This window comes from Pelobates fuscus, chromosome 7 (genome assembly GCF_036172605.1).
Source record: "Pelobates fuscus isolate aPelFus1 chromosome 7, aPelFus1.pri, whole genome shotgun sequence".
NCBI lineage: Eukaryota > Metazoa > Chordata > Amphibia > Anura > Pelobatidae > Pelobates > Pelobates fuscus.
The window spans coordinates 203,025,378-203,046,547 of NC_086323.1; the positions used below are offsets into that span (position 1 = coordinate 203,025,378).

At 42.0% G+C, this 21,170-nt stretch overlaps 1 protein-coding gene across 2 annotated transcripts in view; it reads left to right on the forward strand.

Moving 5' to 3' along the window:
* The first annotated feature begins 224 nt into the window (after positions 1 to 224).
* Positions 225 to 21,170, forward strand: part of NISCH (nischarin) — a 116,493-nt gene continuing 95,547 nt past the window's right edge. For both annotated transcript variants that reach the window (XM_063427069.1, XM_063427070.1), the window contains exons 1-6: positions 225 to 336; positions 1,132 to 1,215; positions 4,663 to 4,845; positions 13,709 to 13,757; positions 17,786 to 17,949; positions 19,214 to 19,309. In XM_063427069.1, coding sequence (XP_063283139.1) covers positions 253 to 336; positions 1,132 to 1,215; positions 4,663 to 4,845; positions 13,709 to 13,757; positions 17,786 to 17,949; positions 19,214 to 19,309 — 660 coding nt within the window. In that variant the 5' untranslated portion in view covers positions 225 to 252. The remainder of the gene's footprint in view (positions 337 to 1,131; positions 1,216 to 4,662; positions 4,846 to 13,708; positions 13,758 to 17,785; positions 17,950 to 19,213; positions 19,310 to 21,170) is intronic.

Below are 21,170 nucleotides of genomic sequence, written 5' to 3' on the forward strand. Positions count from 1 at the left end.
GCACTGTCTCTATTCCTCTCACACAGTATAAGCACTGTCTCTATTCCTCTCACACAGTATAAGCACTGTCTCTATTCCTCTCACACAGTATAAGCACTGTCTCTGATCCTCTCACACAGTATAAGCACTGTCTCTATTCCTCTCACACAGTATAAGCACTCTCTATGTCTCTGTCTTTGTCTGTGTTAATAAAGTTGATTGAAATCTCCGGATGGTAAACAAACATGGCGGATTAGGAGGTTTCTAGGAGCTATGGACGGACTGTCTGACTCGGGAGAGAATGAGAGACCCCGGGGGGTCCGAGTGCTGGGATCCGAGCCGGTGGAGAATTACACTGTGAGATAACAGGGGGGAGGGGGAGCAGATAACAGGAGGGAGGGGGGTTAAGGAAAGATGCAGGAGGCCCCCAGGGTAGAAATGAGGTCAGATTGACTGTCCCTTTACTGACTGTCCCTTTACTGACTGTCCCTTTACTGACTGTCCCTTTAGTGACTGTCCCTTTAGTGACTGCCTCTTTAGTGACTGTCCTTTTTAATGACTGCCCCTTTAATGACTGTCCCTTTTAATGACTGTCCCTTTTAATGACTGTCCCTTTTAATGACTGTCCCTTTTAATGACTGTCCCTGTGGTGTCTATAAAATGTATTAGTCCTTTCTCCAATGTCCAACGTTCAGCAACAAGATTCTAAGATTCTAATTTAGAACAATCAGTTATTGCAGGCAGTAACAGCTAACATTCGCAAGTCACATAATGGATCCAAGAATGACATTTCCCTCTATAGGATTTTTCATAGATCTTTATGCCGCCTTTACTGTAACTTGCTTTTAAAGTGGATCTGTCACTTTCAAGAATCTTTGTTTATTTTGCAGAGAACTCCGAAAGTGACCTCTCCGGTTAGGGTCCATTGGCCGCAGGGTGCTGTGGAAGGAAAGTTTAGTTACAAATTGACTGCGGACCTTTTGTCAACCTCTGGCTTTACCATAAGAGAAAGTCATCCCTACTTTGTATCTGGATTGAGTTGATTTCACTGAAATTCCATCACAGTCCGCATGCGTATTAGTAAAGATTATATCTATATGAAATACTCAGAGGTGCTAGAGCCAATTTAAGTTCTTGATTCTGTATTTTCAGGTTTACATCATTGAAGTTTATGTTGGGATTTACCATTGGAGGATAAAGCATCGCTACAGTGACTTCTATGATCTTCATGAAAAGGTGAATAGTCAGGAACGTAATTATTTTGTGATGACTCCCCTATAACCTCAGGTTCCCTGCATCCTTTAGCTATCTTATCAGCATGTATGCATCGCGTACATTACACTGGCAGAGTGCCCTAATTTTTCTTTCAATAAAGAATACTTGTTGTTCCATATCTTGCTGTTTGATCCTTGGCCTGGGAATAGATTGGATTGAGATAGTCACCCTACTCTCATTAGGGACCTCACGACACACTTTACCTTCATATCTCAACCAACCTATTCCTTGCTGCTCTTCGTTCTCATCTTAAATTTGCCATAACAATGTATTTACCAGTTTTACTTGTGACTGTTATCCAATCTTCTGATATGTCAAACATCATTTTGGAAAACCTATATTATTTCTAAAGTTTTCTTTGTTCCTTTCAATTCCGGCCCGGCTTCTCGTTTTTTTTTTTTTATATATTTTAGCTATTAGGTGGATACACCCCAAATAAAACATGCATTTTCTGCTTGTTTTTCTTCTTGTGTTCAATTGGGTTATATAGAAACCAGTTTGCAAAAGCTGCTGACTTCCTGTCTGGAGCCTTTGCAGGCCATCACCTCTTTTGCCAACCAAGAATTTAAAGGGACACTATAGTCATCTGAACAACTTTAGCTTAATGAAGCAGTTTTGGTGTATAGAACATGCCCCTGCAGCCTCACTGCTCAAACCTCTGCCATTTAGGAGTTAAATCCCTTTGTTTATGAACCCTAGTCACGCCTCCCTGCATGTCACTTGCACAGCCTTCCATAAACACTTCCTGTAAAGAGAGCCCTATTTAAGCTTTCTTTATTGCAAGTTCTGTTTAATTAAGATTTTCTTATCCCCTGCTATGTTAATAGCTTGCTAGACCCTGCAAGAGCCTCTTGTATTTGATTAAAGTTCAATTTAGAGATTGAGATACAATTATTAAGGTAAATTACATCTGTTTGAAAGTGAAACCAGTTTTTTTTTCATGCAGGCTCTGTCAATCACAGCCAGGGGAGGTGTGGCTAGGGCTGCATAAACAGAAACAAAGTGATTTAACTCCTAAATGACAGTTGAGCAGTGAAATTGCAGGGGAATGATCTATACACGAAAACTGCTTTATTTAGCTAAAGTGATTTAGGTGACTATAGTGTTCCTTTAATATACACCCCCCCCCCACACACTGACCCCATTCATTAATATACACCCCACCACACACACTGACCCCATTCACACTGACCCCCCCCCACACTGACCCCATTCATTAAAGGGACACTATAGTCACTTGAACAACTTTAGCTTAATGAAGCAGTTTTGGTGTATAGAACATGCCCCTGCAGCCTCACTGCTCAATCCTCTGCCATTTAGGAGTTAAATCCCTTTGTTTATGAACCCTTTTCACACCTCCCTGCATGTGACTTGCACAGCCTTCCATAAACACTTCCTGTAAAGAGAGCCCTATTTAGGCTTTCTTTATTGCAAGTTCTGTTTAATTAATCCGAGGCTTTTCATCGAGGTCCTCAGTGCTTGAACCACGGACTTTCTGTTTTCCTGTACTTCTCCATGAGCTTTAACACATTGAGGAAGGGACAGCCAGGCACACTCCAAGGAGGTTTTTATGTCCCCAATTATAAAAGTGACTATTTCTATTAATATCTGCAATTTTCATAAACTATACATTTAAAAAATACAGCAATCGGAAGGCTTTAAGTGTCCGGAATGTTCACTTGAAAGAAACATTGCTTTAAAATGTAAACTAAAAAAAGGGACACAGTCTATGCAGAGTCATTAAGGTTAAATGGACACTATAGGCACCCAGACCACTTCAGCTCATTAAAGTGGTCTGGGTGCAGTGTCCCAGGTTCCTTAAACCTGCAATGGTAATTATTGCAGTTTTTGATACACTGCAAATATTTGCTTTGTGGGGTAAATCCACCACTAGAGGCTGTCTAGTAGACGGGGACTTCACAGTTGGTCGCTTAACTGATGCTGGACGTTGTAGCGGACTGGGTCCTATAACAAAGTACGCTCCAGTTTCCTGGAGGGGCCTGATGGCTCACTTCCTGCCCAGTGATTATGGTCCCAGAAAGATGGGACCCTTTAAGTACAATGGCTGGGATTAATGGGATTTTCTATGGCACTTCTGGCCCTTTAAGACCCAACCAAGGACTTAATATACTATTACAGAGACTTTGGACCATATATCTTATGCAGCAAAGGACATTGAGCTATCTACCAGAAATGCGTGTTGTTGCGGAACCCCTTTTTGGCTGCCCCATCTGTAACAGATCCCTCTGTTTTTGCATTTGATCTGCAATCTATGTTGCATCAGCCACCTACCATGTTAACTGGGAACCTCCACCCTTTGTTTTATTGTCGTCATCATCCACCTTGCCTTGCACTTAAAGACAAAAACTGTTTCTGGCCCTTTAAATATGTTGTGCAAAGAATGGGTACGTTTGATATGGCACTTCGGATACAGCCGAAGTAGTCGAAGCGGCCGCCATTAGACAATAGAACACGTGGCGGCGGCCATTTTAATACAGTCGAACGTGGTCAGCCGTGTGTGCTGTCAAATCCCTGGAACGGAAATCGGCCACACATCTGAACGAACACCGCTGATCTGTAACTTCCCATACCCTTCGACATCGCGGCTGGAGACTAAGTCCCGTTCGAAGATTCGAACACCCGATAAGGCCGGGGACTAATGAAAGTATTTCGAAATATTGGGCAGACTAGATGGGACGAATGGTTCTTATCTGCCGTCACATTCTATGTTTCTATGTAATTTATTAAAGATAGTTGTAGGAACTGCACTCATTCCCTTTAGCAGCCACCGGTGCTCTGCAGCCGGACCAGCAATCCTAACACTTCAAGTCAAAAAAGGAATATCGAGGCACTCAAGTGGGAAAGCCGCAGGCAGATTTTAATGGAGAAAAAGAGCAGCAACGTTTCGACCTTCACAGAGGTCTTTGTCAAGCTAACACCACAAACCCTTTTGTTTGGTTTGTGGTGTTAGCTTGACAAAGACCTCTGTGAAGGTCGAAACGTTGCTGCTCTTTTTCTCCATTAAAATCTGCCTGCGGCTTTCACACTTGAGTGCCTCGATATTCCATTAATGACCCATGATGCTTTGTTTATTCAATGAGCCAGAAAATTGTATTGTGTGAAATAACCAAATTATAAAGTCTAGCAAAAATAACCAAACTGTGACTCTATACTTGACTCTGAGAATTGGTTTAAAATCAGTACTTTTTCACACTGAGAGGGGAGGGTCAGGTCAGCCTCCACTTAATCGATTTTTCAGTAAAACATACACTCTAAGCATCATAACAACTGTAGCTTTTTGGGTGCAGTTTATAGCTGCCAATCCCTGTTCTTTTCTCCAACAGGTTTTGAGCGGTGCAATAGAACCCCAGTCCCCATTTACAACATACTTTTATATTTCTTTTCCAGCTTACGTTGGAGAATAAAATTGACAAGAACCTGCTGCCCCCCAAAAAAATCATTGGGAAGAACTCAAAAAGTTTTGTGGAAAGGAGACAGAAAGACTTGGAAGTTTACTTGCAAACCCTCCTGGCACAGTTCCCAACAGCTGTGCCGAGACCACTGGCACATTTCCTGAACTTTCACTCCTATGTAAGTAAATGGTTTGACTAATCTGTGCTGTTTGTGGGCTCAAGCTGCAAATACGGTATGTGAATGGAATCGGGAGATTTGTCCGTTTAGAGTACAGTGTCGAGTTTACCATTCAATTCCAAGTTATTCAGAATATTGTATTAGCAAAGGCTAATTTCTGAACTATTACTATACATTGAACATCTATCATTACGCATTTTAATGTTGTGGAATTCTGTGATACACTAATCGGCATAATGTGGAGCTCTGTGATAGGTATAGTGAAACCTATTGGAACACGTGTCTGTGAAGTAGGGTTCGTCTTGACTAGTGCAGTGAATGGGAGCTCTGGTAACACTAAGCATTGTATCCCAATAACCTGTGACACATATTGACCTCGCTCAACTCAAACCAATCCTGCCTGCAAGAAAGAGCCCAGGTACTTGCAGACACACAAAATGAAGCCATGCTCTCAAACTCCCACTACTCTCGGGCTACATCAATGGCTATAGCAGTGGTAGTCAACCTTTTTTTACCTACCGCCCACTAATGCATCTTTTTGGTTGAAAAAATGTCCTTACCGCCCACCAGTTTTCGCGCAAATGCGGAATATTTTTTAGAAAGGAGGGTGTTTTACAAAAAATAAATGTACGTACATTTATCTTTTTTTATTTCTACTTAATGCAGGTTTATAAGGTTTTTAACTTTATAAAGTTTAATGAGAAAACAATAAAGTAAATTGAAATTACCTTTACTAGTGATTAATAAGATCCTTGAGGTTGATGCTGCGAGACTAAATATTTGATATCTGGTTCGATTTTCGTAAGGAACAAACGAAGGTCTCTTTCAGTGATATTCAGACGACTTCTCTGTTTGCGCATAATATGATTTCTCATTTGTGCGTCAGCTCATCTCCTCTCCCTCCTCAATTCCCCTCCCCACCTTTTTATTTTCCCCTTTTTTCAATTTTTTAACCTTCCTTGTAGCAATGCCCAGTAGGAAGGCTGAGCTAGGTAGCCCACTTACTATATAGTCCACTATAACAGACAGACACACGTACAAGACACACGTACACAAATACAGACACATACATACACACACACGACACATACATACATACACACACACACACACACACGACACATACATACACACACGACACATACATACACACACGACACATACATACACACACGACACACATACAGACACACATACACGACATACATACACACATACACACGACATACATACACACACGACATACATACACATACATACACACACGACACATACACGACACATACAGACACACATACATACAGACACACATACACATACATACAGACACACACAAGACACACATACCAACAGACAGTCACACATACACACAAGACACATACATACAGACACACAAGACACACATACCAACAGACAGTCACACATACATACACACACACACGACACACACATATATACAGACACACACACAGAAGACATACATACAAAGACACACACACACACACACACATTATATTTAAGTCACCCTCCTGTTTCCTACCTTTTAGATTCAGGAGGGTGACTTTCCCTGGGGTCCAGTGGTGGCTCAGGTGGATGGGAGTCAGAGTTCCCACTCTGACTCCCTGGTCTTCCTCCCGCGCGGCTCTCAGGGTTAGCTGGGAGGAGTGACGTGCAGTCACTTCTTCCCAGCTCTGCGATGTCATCACAGGGGGCCCGGTCGCGCTGTTAAAGCGCCCAGCGCTGACCGGGCCCCCTCACAATCCACATCCATCGGGTGGCCCTGACAGCATGGGCCACCCGATGGACCCCTCCATATGCGGTGCGGGCCGGGGCCGCAAATTGTCACGGCGGTACCCAGTCGCAGGGGTACCGCCGGCTCGCACCCGCCTGCCCGTCCACCCGGTCGTCAGGTCGTCAAAACCTGGTAGGGACCAGGTTGACGACCCATGGGCTATAGTATTCATCGGCCCAAATACATAATACAAAAGCAAAACATGTTACCTGCACATAGCAAGGGCAATTTTTCGTATAGCACTCACCTCGGAGGTTGATATGAATATGTCATTAGTAAAAATTATTGGATATTCCAGGAGCTAGTTCAATTGTAGCAGTAGGGATATAAATAAATTATAACTAGTAGTTCAAAATAGATACATATATATAATAAACCTTAGAAAGTGGCAAATAGTTCATATAGAGAGTCTTGCAATAGGAATAAATAAGTAAGTCACTTATAAACTGGAAGGAATAAAATAAGTTCTCATCATAGTCCAATAGTCCGCAGATTGTAGCAAATGGAAATTACACACATTACTGCCACTTTTTAAGGTTTTTTTTTATATATATATATATGTATCTATTTTGCACTACTGTATTTTCCGGCGTATACGACAACTGGGCGTATAAGACGACCCCCAATGTTTCCAGTTAAAATGTAGAGTTTTGGCCCTACAATTCCCAATTTAGCTATTTTGATATAAAATTTGGAATCATTATAGTTCAGATATTTAACTGGAGCACTAACCACTGAGCTATCTCACTGCAATGTTTTTTCTAATTTTAACATCTGGCAAAGTACATTTATATTTCAGAAGTCATTGAGCTGGGTAATCCAGACCCGGAAACATCCTAGTGAATTATAAGACGCTTGTTCCTAGTTATGCATTTCACAATTTATAATAAATTCTGTTACGATCTGTCCACAGTTATTCAGAGAATAAACTCATATTTCCTTTTGTAAACCGAAAGCAATATATAAATTGTTGGTTCAGTTTATTATTTATTATTAAAATAGCATCGAAAATTCCCTTCTTCTGAAAGCTCAGCTCCTAGATAATTTCCATCTAATAAAGCCGCGATATCTTGCTGTGTAAGAAGATATTTAGCAATGGTCTTTTAATTAGTGTCTGCTCGTACCATGTACATTGCATGCGATCTAGGCTGACAGACAGGGTCTCAGATTATTGTTATTCCACTCACACTGTTGGATGCCCAGAGATGTCACCAGTAAGCTTCTTTCGGCGAATCCTGGTGAGTGGATTTTCTAGCGCCGCCTTTGCTGCTTTCATACGGTCGCCACATGCGGCGGGGAAGCGGCTGCAGCCGTTTTTGAGCTCCCCCCACCATATGCGGCGACTGCAGATTCTCCAGTCCGGCTCGGAAGTTTCAGCACCCGCCTAAGAAGACGACACCCGACTTTTGAGAAGATTTTCCTGGGTTAAAAAGTCGTCTTATACGCCGGAATATACGGTACTAGTTCTAGTTTATTTATATATAGCTCCTGGAATATCCTATCATTTTTACTAATGACATATTCATATCTATTTCTTTAGAGAGCATTGGTGACCTCTTTTATGTCCAGTCTCGTACTCTTACCTATTCCATTTATGTACTTTTACTCCCTCTATCCCTGGTACTAGACTATTTAAGTTTTAGTACACTGTGCTTTTAATACTATTGATACGTCGTGTTCCTAATATTTTCACCTCAGAGATTGTTCCTTGACGTGGCAGGTGAGCTTACACTTAAATGACCATTGGAGTGATACTAAAAACATCCTTTATTTAAATATGTATAGAGATTTGGGATAGTGCGCAAGTAACTTTTCTTTGTGCTCTCGGGTGGAGCTTTCACATGTAATATAGGAGGAGCTTTAATCAAGTTTTAAAGATGACTAGGTTTATATTTACAGGAAGATCCATATCTTCCCACAAAGACCCGTCCTTCTCACTTTTTTACATAGTTACATAGCTGAAAAGTGACTTGCGTCCATCAAGTTTAGCCTTCCTCACATCTGTTTTTTGCTGTTGATCCAAAAGAAGGTAAAAACCCAGTTTGAAGTGCTTTCAATTTTGCAATAAATTAGGAAGAAGTTCCTTCTTGACCCCAGAATGGCAGTCTGATATCTCATTGTATCAAGCAGCTATTACCCCACTTATCAAACATTCTCTGTATACTGTATTTATCCAATTGCTGTTTAAACATCTGTATGGACTCTGATAAAACCACCCCTTCAGGCAAAGAATTCCATATCCTTATTGCTCTTACTGTAAAAAAACAACCTTTCCTTTACATTAGAATAAATTTCCTTTCTTCCAGTCTAAATGCGTGACGTTGTGTCCTATGTATAGTCCTGTTTGTAAATAGATTTCCCGACACTGGTTTGTATTGACCCCGGATATATTTGTATAATGTCACCATCTCCTCTCTGAGCCAACGTTTTTCTAAACTAAAGAGGTTTAAATTTGTTTTCTTTTCTTTATAACTAAAATGCTCCATTCCTTTTATCCATTTTGTAGCTCGTCTCTGCACTTTTTTTAAGTGCCATAATATCCTTTAGAACAGATGTCCACAATTTCACAGCATATTCAAGATGTGGTCTTACCAGCGATTTATGAAGATGCAAAATGATATTCTCATCCCTGGAATTAAAGGGAAACTATAGTGCCAGGAAAACAAACTTGTTTTCCTGGCACTGTAGCTTCCCCTTCTGTCAAGGCCCCCTCCCATGGCACTTACCTGGGTCAGCGCCAATGTCCCTCGGCACTGGCTCAGCTCTGTCCACGCTCCTCCCCCGCCACTGGCTGCTGGTGGGGGAGACCTAATGCGCATGCACGGCAATTGCCACATGCGCATCAGACCTCCCCAATATTCAATGCTTTCCTATGGGGATTCTGGCAACGCTCGACGTCGAACGTCATTTATAACACTTTTGGTGCTGTAAGAATCCGGAAACACCACCTAGCGGCTGTCTGAGAGACAGCAACTAGAGGTGGGATTAGCCCTGTTATCAAAACACTGCAATTCCTCCCAAACCGCAGTGTTTTTACTAACAGGGTTAAGGGGAGAGGGGCAAGGCACCCAGACCGCTCCAATGGGCAGAAGTGGTCTGGGTGCCTACAGTGTCCCTTTAAATGCCCCTTTTCATGCATGATAATACCTTACTTGTCTTAGCCACTGCTGATTAACATTTCACATTGTTGCCTAGTATGTTATCTATAACAATTCCCAAATCCTTCTTGTGTGTTGCTATTCCTAATTCACTGCTATTTAGGGTATCAATAAGAACAATTTTTAAGCCAATGTTCTACCCAAGAACAGGAATTTTCATCTAGACCAATTTCTTTGAGTTTGAACACTAACCCATAGTGCGGGTCCAAGCGCTGCTGTGTTTATATTGCTGTGTAACTGTGCCAGTCTCTGCCATGTGTGAGATTGGTACGGAACTACTCTGGCAGAGTTACATAGTTACACAGCTAAAAAGAGACGTGCATCCATCAAGTTCAGCCTTTCTCAAATTACATTTTTGCTGTTGTCTCAATAGAAGGCAAAGCCCAGTCTGAAGCGCTTTCAATTTTGCAACAAACTAGGAGTAAATCTCCCTGGGTCAAGAAGCTATTAACCCACTAATTATTCACTTAGTCACAAAGTTAATTTAAAATTTTTTTTTTTTTTTTAAATTCTTTATTTTTGTAGTGCATACGTAAATTACAAGCTGCTCAGGTATGCCACAACAGCCTAAACAGGCAATATTCGTTACAGGGTGATACAGTGAAGTAGCATTGTTAAATCTGCACTTTTTTTTTTTTTTTTTTCGTGAGTAGATGATTTGTCAAACGCTTAAAGATAGGTTTAGTAAAGTTACTACAAGCTAGGTACAATTTTCTAGTTGCTATGGTATTTGTCATAGGTTGTTACAAGATGAAGTCCATAAGAAGTGACACATATTGGATTATGGGTTGGGTGCGTCTTTTAAGTAGTGCTTATTTTTGGATATATAGATGCATGATGGAATCAGAAACGTCTAGTGTTAACATATCACATATCAATTAGCAAAAACAAACTATTTACAGATTAGATAGGGTACTCCCATAGCTATTGGTATAATATTGTGCATGAAAGAACATTTGGCATACAGGGCCACGACAGCAGCTGCATGCTTATTTCACAACATTTTAACATTGTATGACCTGGCAGATTATACAGCACTTTTTGTATTTTAAAGAGAACACACGCAAAAATTACTTTCTTAATAACATTGGAAGAGTAGTTGAAACATGTGTAGGTTATCAAGCTTATAGTTAGTGTGATCTCGTTGAGAGTCAGTGTAGGTGCATGATATCGCTCTTCTGCGAGTGTTTAGCGTTTAGATGCTTAGATTCTCGCTACAGTAAAAAGTTATGGACAAGCTACGCGTTATAAGAGATTCTTACGCGTTAGTCATTAGCATAAGAATTTGTGCGGTTCATGAGAACGAACCAGCCTATTCACCGCCAGGGTAAGCATTTTTTAAACCTAGGAGAACAATGAATGTGTACCTGATATAGATTATCTACCGTGGTGTCGGGAGCAAATGGTAGCATTTGTTATAAGTGGCTAGGTCTACGGCCTCGTCAGTGTCGCTGTAAAATAATAATTATAATAATAAAAATAAAAAAAAGTACATACATTGGATGCCCATTACGTCTCATCTCACTAAGCTATATTGAATAATGTGTGCTGTGTCAGTCAGAGCAGGTTTGGTGCCCCCTCGAGATGCACCCCGGTAGCACATGTGTACTAGGTCAGAGAATTAGAGAGGAAAGCACGGTGTCTTGTTACACATGCAATAAATACCTGGGGCACAAGGTTATTGATTAGGCAAATGAGAATCTGCAAGTTATGACAGCCGCTCAAGTCCCAATCTATCAAATGAGTGATGTATGAGACCGGCTGACAGTTTTGGCTTCAAACTAATTTGTGGTTACTCAATGAGACCAAGTTAGTAACCAATTAGAAATAGGTTGTGCTACAAAAAACAATTTGTTTGATGTACGCAGACTGAGTTAAAAATAAAAATGAAAAATAAAAATAAGAAGAAAAATAAAAAACAAGAAAAAACTTGTTGTGGTAGTAAGCGGTCGTGAAGTTATATTTTGCATGTAAAAATACTGTGAACATACATTCAGTCCTGCTTTATGGTCAGGGGGGTGGCTGGGTTAGAAAGCAAACAAATCCCTACATGTCCCTTCCTCCGGGTCTCCCTTCACTTCTGACAGTAAGACATGATAGGGGGTCCCCTGAGGGTGTGGGAGTAATGGTACCAGCTTAAGAAATGCAAGTTAAAATAAAAACAATAACGAAGGTGAGTGCAATCAAATAGGTAAAAGAACTGGTAACTAGAATTAAAAGCAATGTGAGTCCCGTGGCCCCAGCGTGGTAGTCTAGGAGGGCCTTCTCATTAGATGCCATCAACATTTATATTAACTGTGGGTCACTTACGTTTACACTACCAACTATTGGTAACTACACTGGGGAGTCCATTTTTAAGTCCAGTGAACTTGCAGCCGTGCACCGCTAGGTCGGCAATCTGGCCCCCGGTACAGTTCAAGTTGTAACAGCGACGTATGGGTCGGGTGTGCGTCCTTGTGGTACGAATGGGACAGTTCTAGTCGGGTCCCAACTGTGCTGTGGGGATGTCGGACTTTTCTGGTCTGTTTGCTTGAGGGAGTCCATAGGTAGGCCCAGTGAGTGTAGAAGCGGTGTTGCATCGCATATGTCCCGGATCTGATGTGAGACTGATCCCTGTTGGATGGTGAGGGTGTGAGACGGTCTCCAGCGGTATCTAAGGCCTTGTTGGCGGAGGAGTGAGGTCAGTGGTTGAAGGGAACGTCTCCAGGCCAGGGTGCTGCTAGAGAGGTCGGCATAAAAGCTCAGCGCCCCGTTTTCGAATTGCAGGGGTGTCCTACCTTGCAGGGCATCTAGTACTGCGGTTTTGTCCATTCTGTTTCGGAATGCAATTATGGTATCCCGGGTGGCCCCAGTAGGTGCTTTTGGTGATTTGGGGACCCTAAAAAGGTAGTCGGGGTGTATCCGGTGTGCTTGTGCTGGCGGTAGGATCAGTGCGAGTAGGCGTTGAACGACCTTCGGTAGTCAGCTTCGGGGATCACCTCCGGGAGTCCCCTGACTTTCAGGTTGTCCCGCCGTCTGGCGTCTTCGTGCTCGGCCATGCGGTGTTCGTGCGAGCGTTGCTGGAGCTGCAGCTCTTGCACGGTGCGTTTGAGTTCCCCTATATCCCGGGTGTTGGATTCCATACTGCCCTCCATTATGTTTAAACGGGTTGTCACCCCTTTGAGATCACCTCTCAGTGCAGTGATATCCTTATGTATATCGTTGTGGTGGTCCGCAAGTATTTGTTTGAGGACCGTCACTGTCACTGGTGCGGAGTCTGTGTTGACGGTGGTCGGTTGGGGCTGTCCTGCCCTGGGAGCTGGTAAGTAATCTTCTCCTGAGAGGTCGTCGGAGAAGTCAGAGCAGCCTCCGTGGAGCGCCGCCATGTTGTGCTCACTTGCTCCTCGGGCCTGTCTCCACATGTCTCCTATAGTGAGTCCCGGGTTGTTTTTTTCCAGGTTTGGCTTTTTCGTTTTGCGTCCCATAGTATTAAGGGGGTGCTGGGTGGTCTCTGTCGCGGTTTAGGGGTAGTTTGTGAAGGTATTTTTCCAGTTTTCGTCGCTTGTGCCTCGGAGCTCCAGAGTTTTGCGACCGCTTGGTTTGGCTGTCAAGCTCCGCCTCCAAGTTAATTTCAAATTTAAGGCAGAAATAGCCAAGATGGAAGCAGAATTAAGTAGGAGAATCTTTCGAGTTTGGTTATTTCAGCCTATATTTTGAAATTTGCTTTGAATTCCCAGCAATTCTTAGTCAATTACCCGGTGGGTGCGTAATGTCTGTCCTGGAAGGAACAACTACTGGGTTTATTTTAAACCACACTCTTGCTTTTTCCTGTTGTTGTTCGTTCTATATATTTATGTATTGTACTTTATAACTTTTTTAACATGAATTTTCCACTCAACCAGATTTCAAACACGGTATTTTTTCCTTTTTCCAGGAAATGAATGGCATTGCGGCAGTTCTTGCAGAGGAGCTGTTTAACCAAGGTAATGTGAGTCAGATTCTTGATGAGATTGGCATTTGCTGATGACTAATGTAGAACGTACAAATGTATGTTTGTAAATGGTGGTTTGTCACACTGCACTCGTTAATGAGGATCATGTGGTTTTTTTTTTTAAATTAATTTTTTTAAATGACATGTAGTGGGACTCCGAATACCTGACCAAAGTATATATTCCACAAAGTGTCTCTACTTTTCCTGTGGAGTATATATGATATTGCAGCCCAGCCAAACATTATTTGAAACGTGATGAAGGGTAAAAAAACGGGAATGTTTTATTTGGTCATTATTTATTTACAGATCCCTGGAAGGGAGTCGTTAACTAAAATCATACAAATCCCACCCAGGCGCCTCTCTGTCTGGGAGATAACTAGATCAATAACCTCTAATTTAATTAAACTCCAGACACCTGGGCTCCTTAACGAAATACGTCCAAAACCTATACTTCTCTACCAGTGAGCCCCACTTATAAGGAATTCCAGGATAGCTCAAACCGCTAGCTGTATACAGTTCAAATATTGTCCTGATCCTCAACACAGTGTAGGATAGTCACCTGGTTAGAGGTTTGACTGGCCACAGCTGAGTTCCGATCCGATGACGAGTACCACCAGGCCGGCCTGAGTTTAGGGTTCCTCCTATTGTACACCATGATGAACTGTGGATTACATCCAAGTCATTACTTGGAATAATTTCATGAGCAACATTACATGCAGGTACGGGATACTATTATATTGCAACATGTACATTAATTACATGTTCTCATGGACCTCTCTCACCTGGGTTCTATGATTAAAATTGAAGATTATGCTAGCTTTTGTGTACTAATAATCTTAATTTTAATAATGACAGGAGGCGAGTATTTTGCATCAACTCTCTTTACTAACTCCACAGCAGCAAAGAAAAAAACATCAAGAATAAAGAACTAATCAATCAACAGCAGAGTATATAAGGGTCATATTATTGAATTAAGCTCTTCCTCTTTCTTGAAGCGACATCCAAGTAAAAAAAAAAACGAAAACCATAAGGAACATCCAGAATCACAGATCTATAAAACGAGGAACGTGATAAATTCGAGACAATGGCCAACGAGGACCCTGAAGTGAATTACACTGAAAAAAGAAATAGGTTAGGCACTGATCCGAAGACTGTAAAAGCAAACAAGACATTACTGGATCTATCACTAATTATTTTCTGTTAAAGAATATATAATCTTAAAAACAGTAACAAAACTAGTAATAGACTAAAAAAAAACTAAAAACTAGTCGTAATATAATGCCATTCTCTAACCATAATAACCGAACATGATACAACATAGGAATTAAAAGAACTAACATGATATACTAAGAAAAAACAGACAATAGCAGCAAACCGTGTACAGAAACATTTACCATCTAGCCCGGAACCCCTTCCCCCGACTCACTCAGAGAAATATAAGGGAGGGAACGTACTCGCCTCCTGTCATTATTAAAATTAAGATTATTAGTACACTAAAGCTAGCATAATCTTCAATTTTACAACATGACAGGAGGCTTCCTCTTTCGCATTTTTAACGCTGAAGTAGAGAAAAAAACAGCAGTAGGAGGTGGACAATAGAATGTACGGAACATAGATTCCTGTGACCAGTCCGCCGCATGCAAGATATCCACCAGCGACGCGCCCGCCAAAAATAGAGAGGAAGCCGTCGCACCGCGTACGGAATGTGCACCGAATGAGTAATCTACCCCTGCAAGGGATAAAATCCAATGGACCCATCTAGCAAGATATTAGTAACCGACACAGGACCATGAAGTCTAATGTACGACACAAGGAGCTGACCGGTAGCAGAGCCCTGTAAATGAGCAGTAACCTCAACGTATCTGCGCAAGGCCGACACCAAACCTAATTGTGGATCGTCAGTAAAAAAGGGGTAAAAAAACCTACGTAGAATACGATTTAGTGCAACGAGAAATCCAAAAGGTTATGCCTTTTAGGAGCGATAGAAAAAGAATCCACGTCAAACGCACGAACATCCGATACCCTCCGGAAAGAAACCAGACAAAGCAGAAAAGTGAATTTGGCCGAAAGTAACAATCAATCTTTAGGAGGCCAATACTGAAAAAAACGAAGGGCAATACTGGCGTCCCAAAGGTGGCAACACTGACGTCCAAAAGGTGTGAATAATTGGGGCCTGGAGGGCGGTGTAGACGTATACCTCTAATCAAACGACAAACCAGGGGATCCTTGCCCACTGACTCGCACCCACCGGTAAGACCGACCTGAAGAGAACAGCAAGCATAGAAAGTTCAGAATTGCGGGTGCGAGTGCTTTAAATGGTTCGGTGTCCTGTTCCACGCACCCAGCGGACCAGGAGTCCCAAGCGGAAAGATAGCAGCGTCTCGTCCCTGGGGCCCAGGAATCCCATAGGAGTTCCCTAGAAGCCTGCGATAGTCCGCCAATCTGCCAGGAACCCCGTAAAGAGTCCAAGCCACCAGGGATAGACGATTCTCCCGCAATAAGGGGTGAGAGTTCCCTTTGGGATCCGTGAGGAGAGTCAGGTAGGATGTCAGTAGTAGTGGGCCCCCCAAGAGGAAGTCAACAGATCCGGGAACCAAGGCTGGCTCTGCCATAAAGGTGTTATGAGTGTGACCGTCACTTGTTGAGTCAGGAGATGATGGAGGGGAAAGGCATAGGCCCCGTTGGCCAGCCAGTTCTGTTAGAAGGCGTCCGTCACTTTGCTCTCCTGGTCCGGAAGCAAGCAAAAGAATTCTGGGGTTTAATGGCTGTTGCGGGAAGCAAATAGGTCTAGCCAAAAGGGACCCCTCAGGGACACGATGTCCGCGAACACCCGAGGGTCCAACTTCCAGTCGCTGCCAGTGAGAGCGGGCGATTTTATATAGCGGACTGCTGACACGTTGTCCAAGGATGTCTCCGAAGGAGAATGTAGCGATTGGATCTCTCCCGAGCCAGGCTGCGTATTGTGAAGGAGCCCAGCAGTTTCAGGCAGTTTATGTGCATCGAGAGTTCCTCTACACACCCACTGTAGACTCTCCTTTGCTGGTCGTAACCGAGCCCCATAATCTGGCGTCCGACTCCAGTATGAAATCCGGCGTGTCCCCGAATATAGCCCTTCCGTTCCAGGCCTGCATGCTGTCCAACCACCATAGCAGTTCCTCCCACACATCCTCCGTCACCGGCACGGGTTTATCGTATATGGGGTTTTGTCGAAGGAACCTTGCCTTGAGGCGTTGCATAGCCCTGTAATGCAATGGAGGCGGAGAGGAGTCCCACGACTCGGGCCAGACTGCATAGTGGGATGGAGTCGAAACGGAGGACCATGCGAATCTCAAGTCTCTAAGTAGGTAGTACAGATAGAGTGGCACCCAAGTCTTGTGGCAAATCAGGCAAGGGATATGGGAGCAACCCAACCGTGCCAGAGAAAGACCGTGCAAAACCTAGTGGACCCAGAGGAGTCCAGCTAGTCGCGCCAACGGAGATGAAAGCCTCCAGACAGAGAAATCAGGTACACAAGATAAACATATTCAGATCCAGAGCGGGGCAATACTAAAAAAAGAAGGAAATGGATAGAATAGAAACATAGAAACAGCAGGGCAACACTAAAGAAGGAAATGGATAGAATCAAAAGAAAACCATATAATAGGAACTTATACTGAACAAAAGGTAAAAGTACATAATAGAAACAGATACTATAAACCAGGGGATGAGCCAAAACTGTGACTTGTGTGCAGATGGAGCAGCAAAGAAAGAGGAAGAGCTTAGTTCAATATGACCCTTATATACTCTGCTTTTGATTGATTGGTTCTTTATTCTAGATGTTTTTTCTTTGCTGCTGTGGAGTTAGTAAAGAGAGTTGATGCAAAATAGGAAGCCTCTTGTCCAAATAAGATATTCCTGGTCTACGTGTGAATGGGTTGTACTGTTTGTGCTTTCTGTATGTTCTTAGGTCACTTGTAGGTGTTCTTATCCATTATTTAATTTTGATTTATTTATTTTTTATTTATGATTTTTTTTTTTCAGGTGAACAGCTGCTGTCCACTGGAGAAGTTTTTATTCTTAGGCCTCTGCAGCTCTATGCTGTGACGCAGCTCTTACGAAATGCGAAACCTGCATGGGCTAACGGAGATGCCAAAACCGATTTGGGGCATATTCTGGATTTTACTTGTAGACTGAAATATTTAAAGGTAAAATATAAAGTTGCAAACGAACATGCCATGATTACTGAAATGATTGTGCACTGAGGGGATGACGACCACTCGGGACAGTCACAAACTGCTTTACGCTCACTTGTACTGTTACACTGGGTACTTTTCTCGGAGCATTTCAGACCCGTCGCAGCCATGAGGGCAATCCTAAATTCTGTTAAAGGACCACTATCGGCACCCAGACCACTTCAGCTCAATGAAGTGGCCTGGGTGCCAGGTCCATCTAGTGTTAACCCTGCAGCTGTAAACATAGCAGTTTCGGAGGGTTAATCTAGCCTCTAGTGGCTGTCTCATTGACAGCCGCTAGAGGTGCTTCCGCGCTTCTCACTGTGAAAATCAGTGAGAAGACGCAACGTACATAGGAAAGCATTGAGAAATGCTTTCCTATGGACTGTTTGAATGCACGCAGGTCTTTTCGCGCATGCGCATTCAAAGCTGACGTCGGTTGGGGGAGGAGAGTTCCTCACTGCCGAGGGAGCCCAGCGCTGGAGAAAGCTAAGTGTTTAACTCCTTCAGCCCGGTGGGAGGGGGGCAATGAGGGTGGGGGGGACCTAAAGACCCTAGAGTGGCAGGAAAATTAGTTTGTTTTCCTGGCGCTATAGTGGTCCTTTAAAGACACACAACAGCCACATTACATCTTTATGGCATCCTCCAACTATAATCATTGATGTATAATGGTATCCGTACAGACCCGTGACCTCCCCACACTGTAGTTAATAGTAAAAGGCTGGAGTTAATTTAGCAACACCATGAGACCCAAACCAATAGTGGACAAGGTGGTGAAGAATTTCTTAAAAGTGGTTGTTTGCCATGGACTTCTATTAATTTATCAATCTCTGGTTTTGTCTGTACCTCTTCAGTACTTGGAAGTCCAATTGAACACGTGCACACGTTGCTGATTTAAAAGGACTACAAATTTAATTGCAACACATCAGTCTATGAAATGAGCATTATACATGCCCCTTTTGGATCATCCAATAGGGTACTAACACACAGTTAGATAGAATCACACATTCTTGCAGCCTACAGGATATAAAGGGGGGGGCGGGGGGGGAAATGAATTAATGAACTCAAATTAATTTAACAGTTTCCTTCTCATGAGCAGGTCTAGGAACTGCATGACTTGTATATATTTTGTTGGTTTATATATGAGTGACAGAATAAGATGATTAAGTGTAGGGAAGTCAAGCCAATAACAGTTTTTTTTTCTTCTTTCTTCTTATATTGCACCCATATTTCACAGGTAGTGGGCACACAAGGTCCCGTTGGAACAAGTAATATACAGGAGCATTTACTGGCATATGATTTGTCTATATTTAAATCTCTTTGTCAAATAGAGGTAAGAAACGTATGTTAATATTTGTTCGTGGCATTGGGGGGAGAGCTGACTACTTTTTTTCCATTGTGAACAAGCCTAGCTAACATGTAAAACTGGGAATTTTCATTATTAAAGGGACACTCTTAGTACCAAAACAACTTTACTGTAATGGAGTGATTCTGGTGAATTGATCATGCCCTGCAGTCTAACTGCTCAGTTCTGTCATTTAGTTAAATTACTTTGTTTCTACATCCCTAGCTACAGCTCCCCTGGCTGTCAATCACACAGCCTTCCTTTTCTTGCACAGAATGTTTTATTTAGAATTTCTTATTTTCTGCTTTGTTACTGCCTGACGCAGCCTCCTGTGTGTAATTAACCCCTTAAGGATGGCGGGCATACTATGCCTTCCTTGGGGAGCCAGCGCTAAATGCTGACGGGCGGCATAGTACTTGCCCGCCGTCCTATTCACTTACCTGCTCGCCGGCGATCGCGATGGGGGGGACTTGACTGGCATCCCAGGGAGTCCCCCTGAGTCTGATCCGGACCGTCTGGGCCATGTGATCGCGAGGTCGTTGCGAGGACCTCGATCACATGGACGGAATAGCCGTCCATAGCAGTGCCAGCAGGGGGAGTGCCTGGAATGACAGGTAGCCCCCCTGCTGCATGAAATAAAGTTAAATAAAGTTTAACCTCCCTGGCGGTATTCCCGAGCGTGACTCAGGGTTAATTTTCGCTGCCAGAAGCGGTAACCCCGAGTCACGCTCAGGGTAGATAACAGAGCTGGCAGCTTCCAGCCCCCGGAGGGAAGATGTACTCACCTCCGCCGCGATCCGCTTCGGGAGGACTGCCTCACAGCCCAGGCAGCCCTCCCACGGCAAATCAGGCCCCCGGGGGCCATGTGATCGCTCTCAAAGAGCGATCACATGGCCCTCTATAGCTGGCTGTGGATCTGCCAGCAGGGGGACTGTTTGAAATATCAGACAGTCCCCCTGCTGGTGGGAAGTATAAAAAAAAAAAAAAAAAAGACAAGTGTAAAAATAAATTAAATATATTTTTATATATATATATAATATGTATATATATTATATATATAATATATATACATATTATATATATGTAACGTCATACAAAGTGTATTTTAATATTAATATAAGTATATATATTAATATTAAAATACACTTAGAATGACGTTACATATATATAATATGTATATATAATATATATATAATAGATCTACATATATATATTATATATAAATACGTATAATTAAAATAATAAATAAATAAAATAATAAAATAAATAAAATATTGAAACAAAATTTAATATAAATTATATATGCATATGTAATTTCATTCTAACTGTAATTTGTTATTAATATATATATATATATATATCGGTAACAAAATACACTTAGAATGACATTCTATATATATCTATATATATCTATATATATATATATATATATATATATATATATATATATATATATATATATATAATACAAATAACCGCAAATATATATATATATATATATATATATATAGATAAATACATATAATTACATAAAAGATTACATTAGTATACACGTAGAATTTAAATACCTATAAATGCATATATATTAAAATTCGACATGTATATTTAAATAATCTTTTAACGTAATTATGTGATTTGATTAATTAAAATTTGATTGACATGCCTGACAACACAGGGAGAAAGTGCAGAGAATTTAATTCGCAAGCACTATATCTGACCCTGTAACTCTCCAAGACACCATAAAACCTGTACATAGGGGGTACTGTTTTACTCGGGAGACTTCGCTGAACTCAAATATTCGTGTTTCAAACTGGTAAATTGTATTACAACGATGATATTTTAAGTAAAA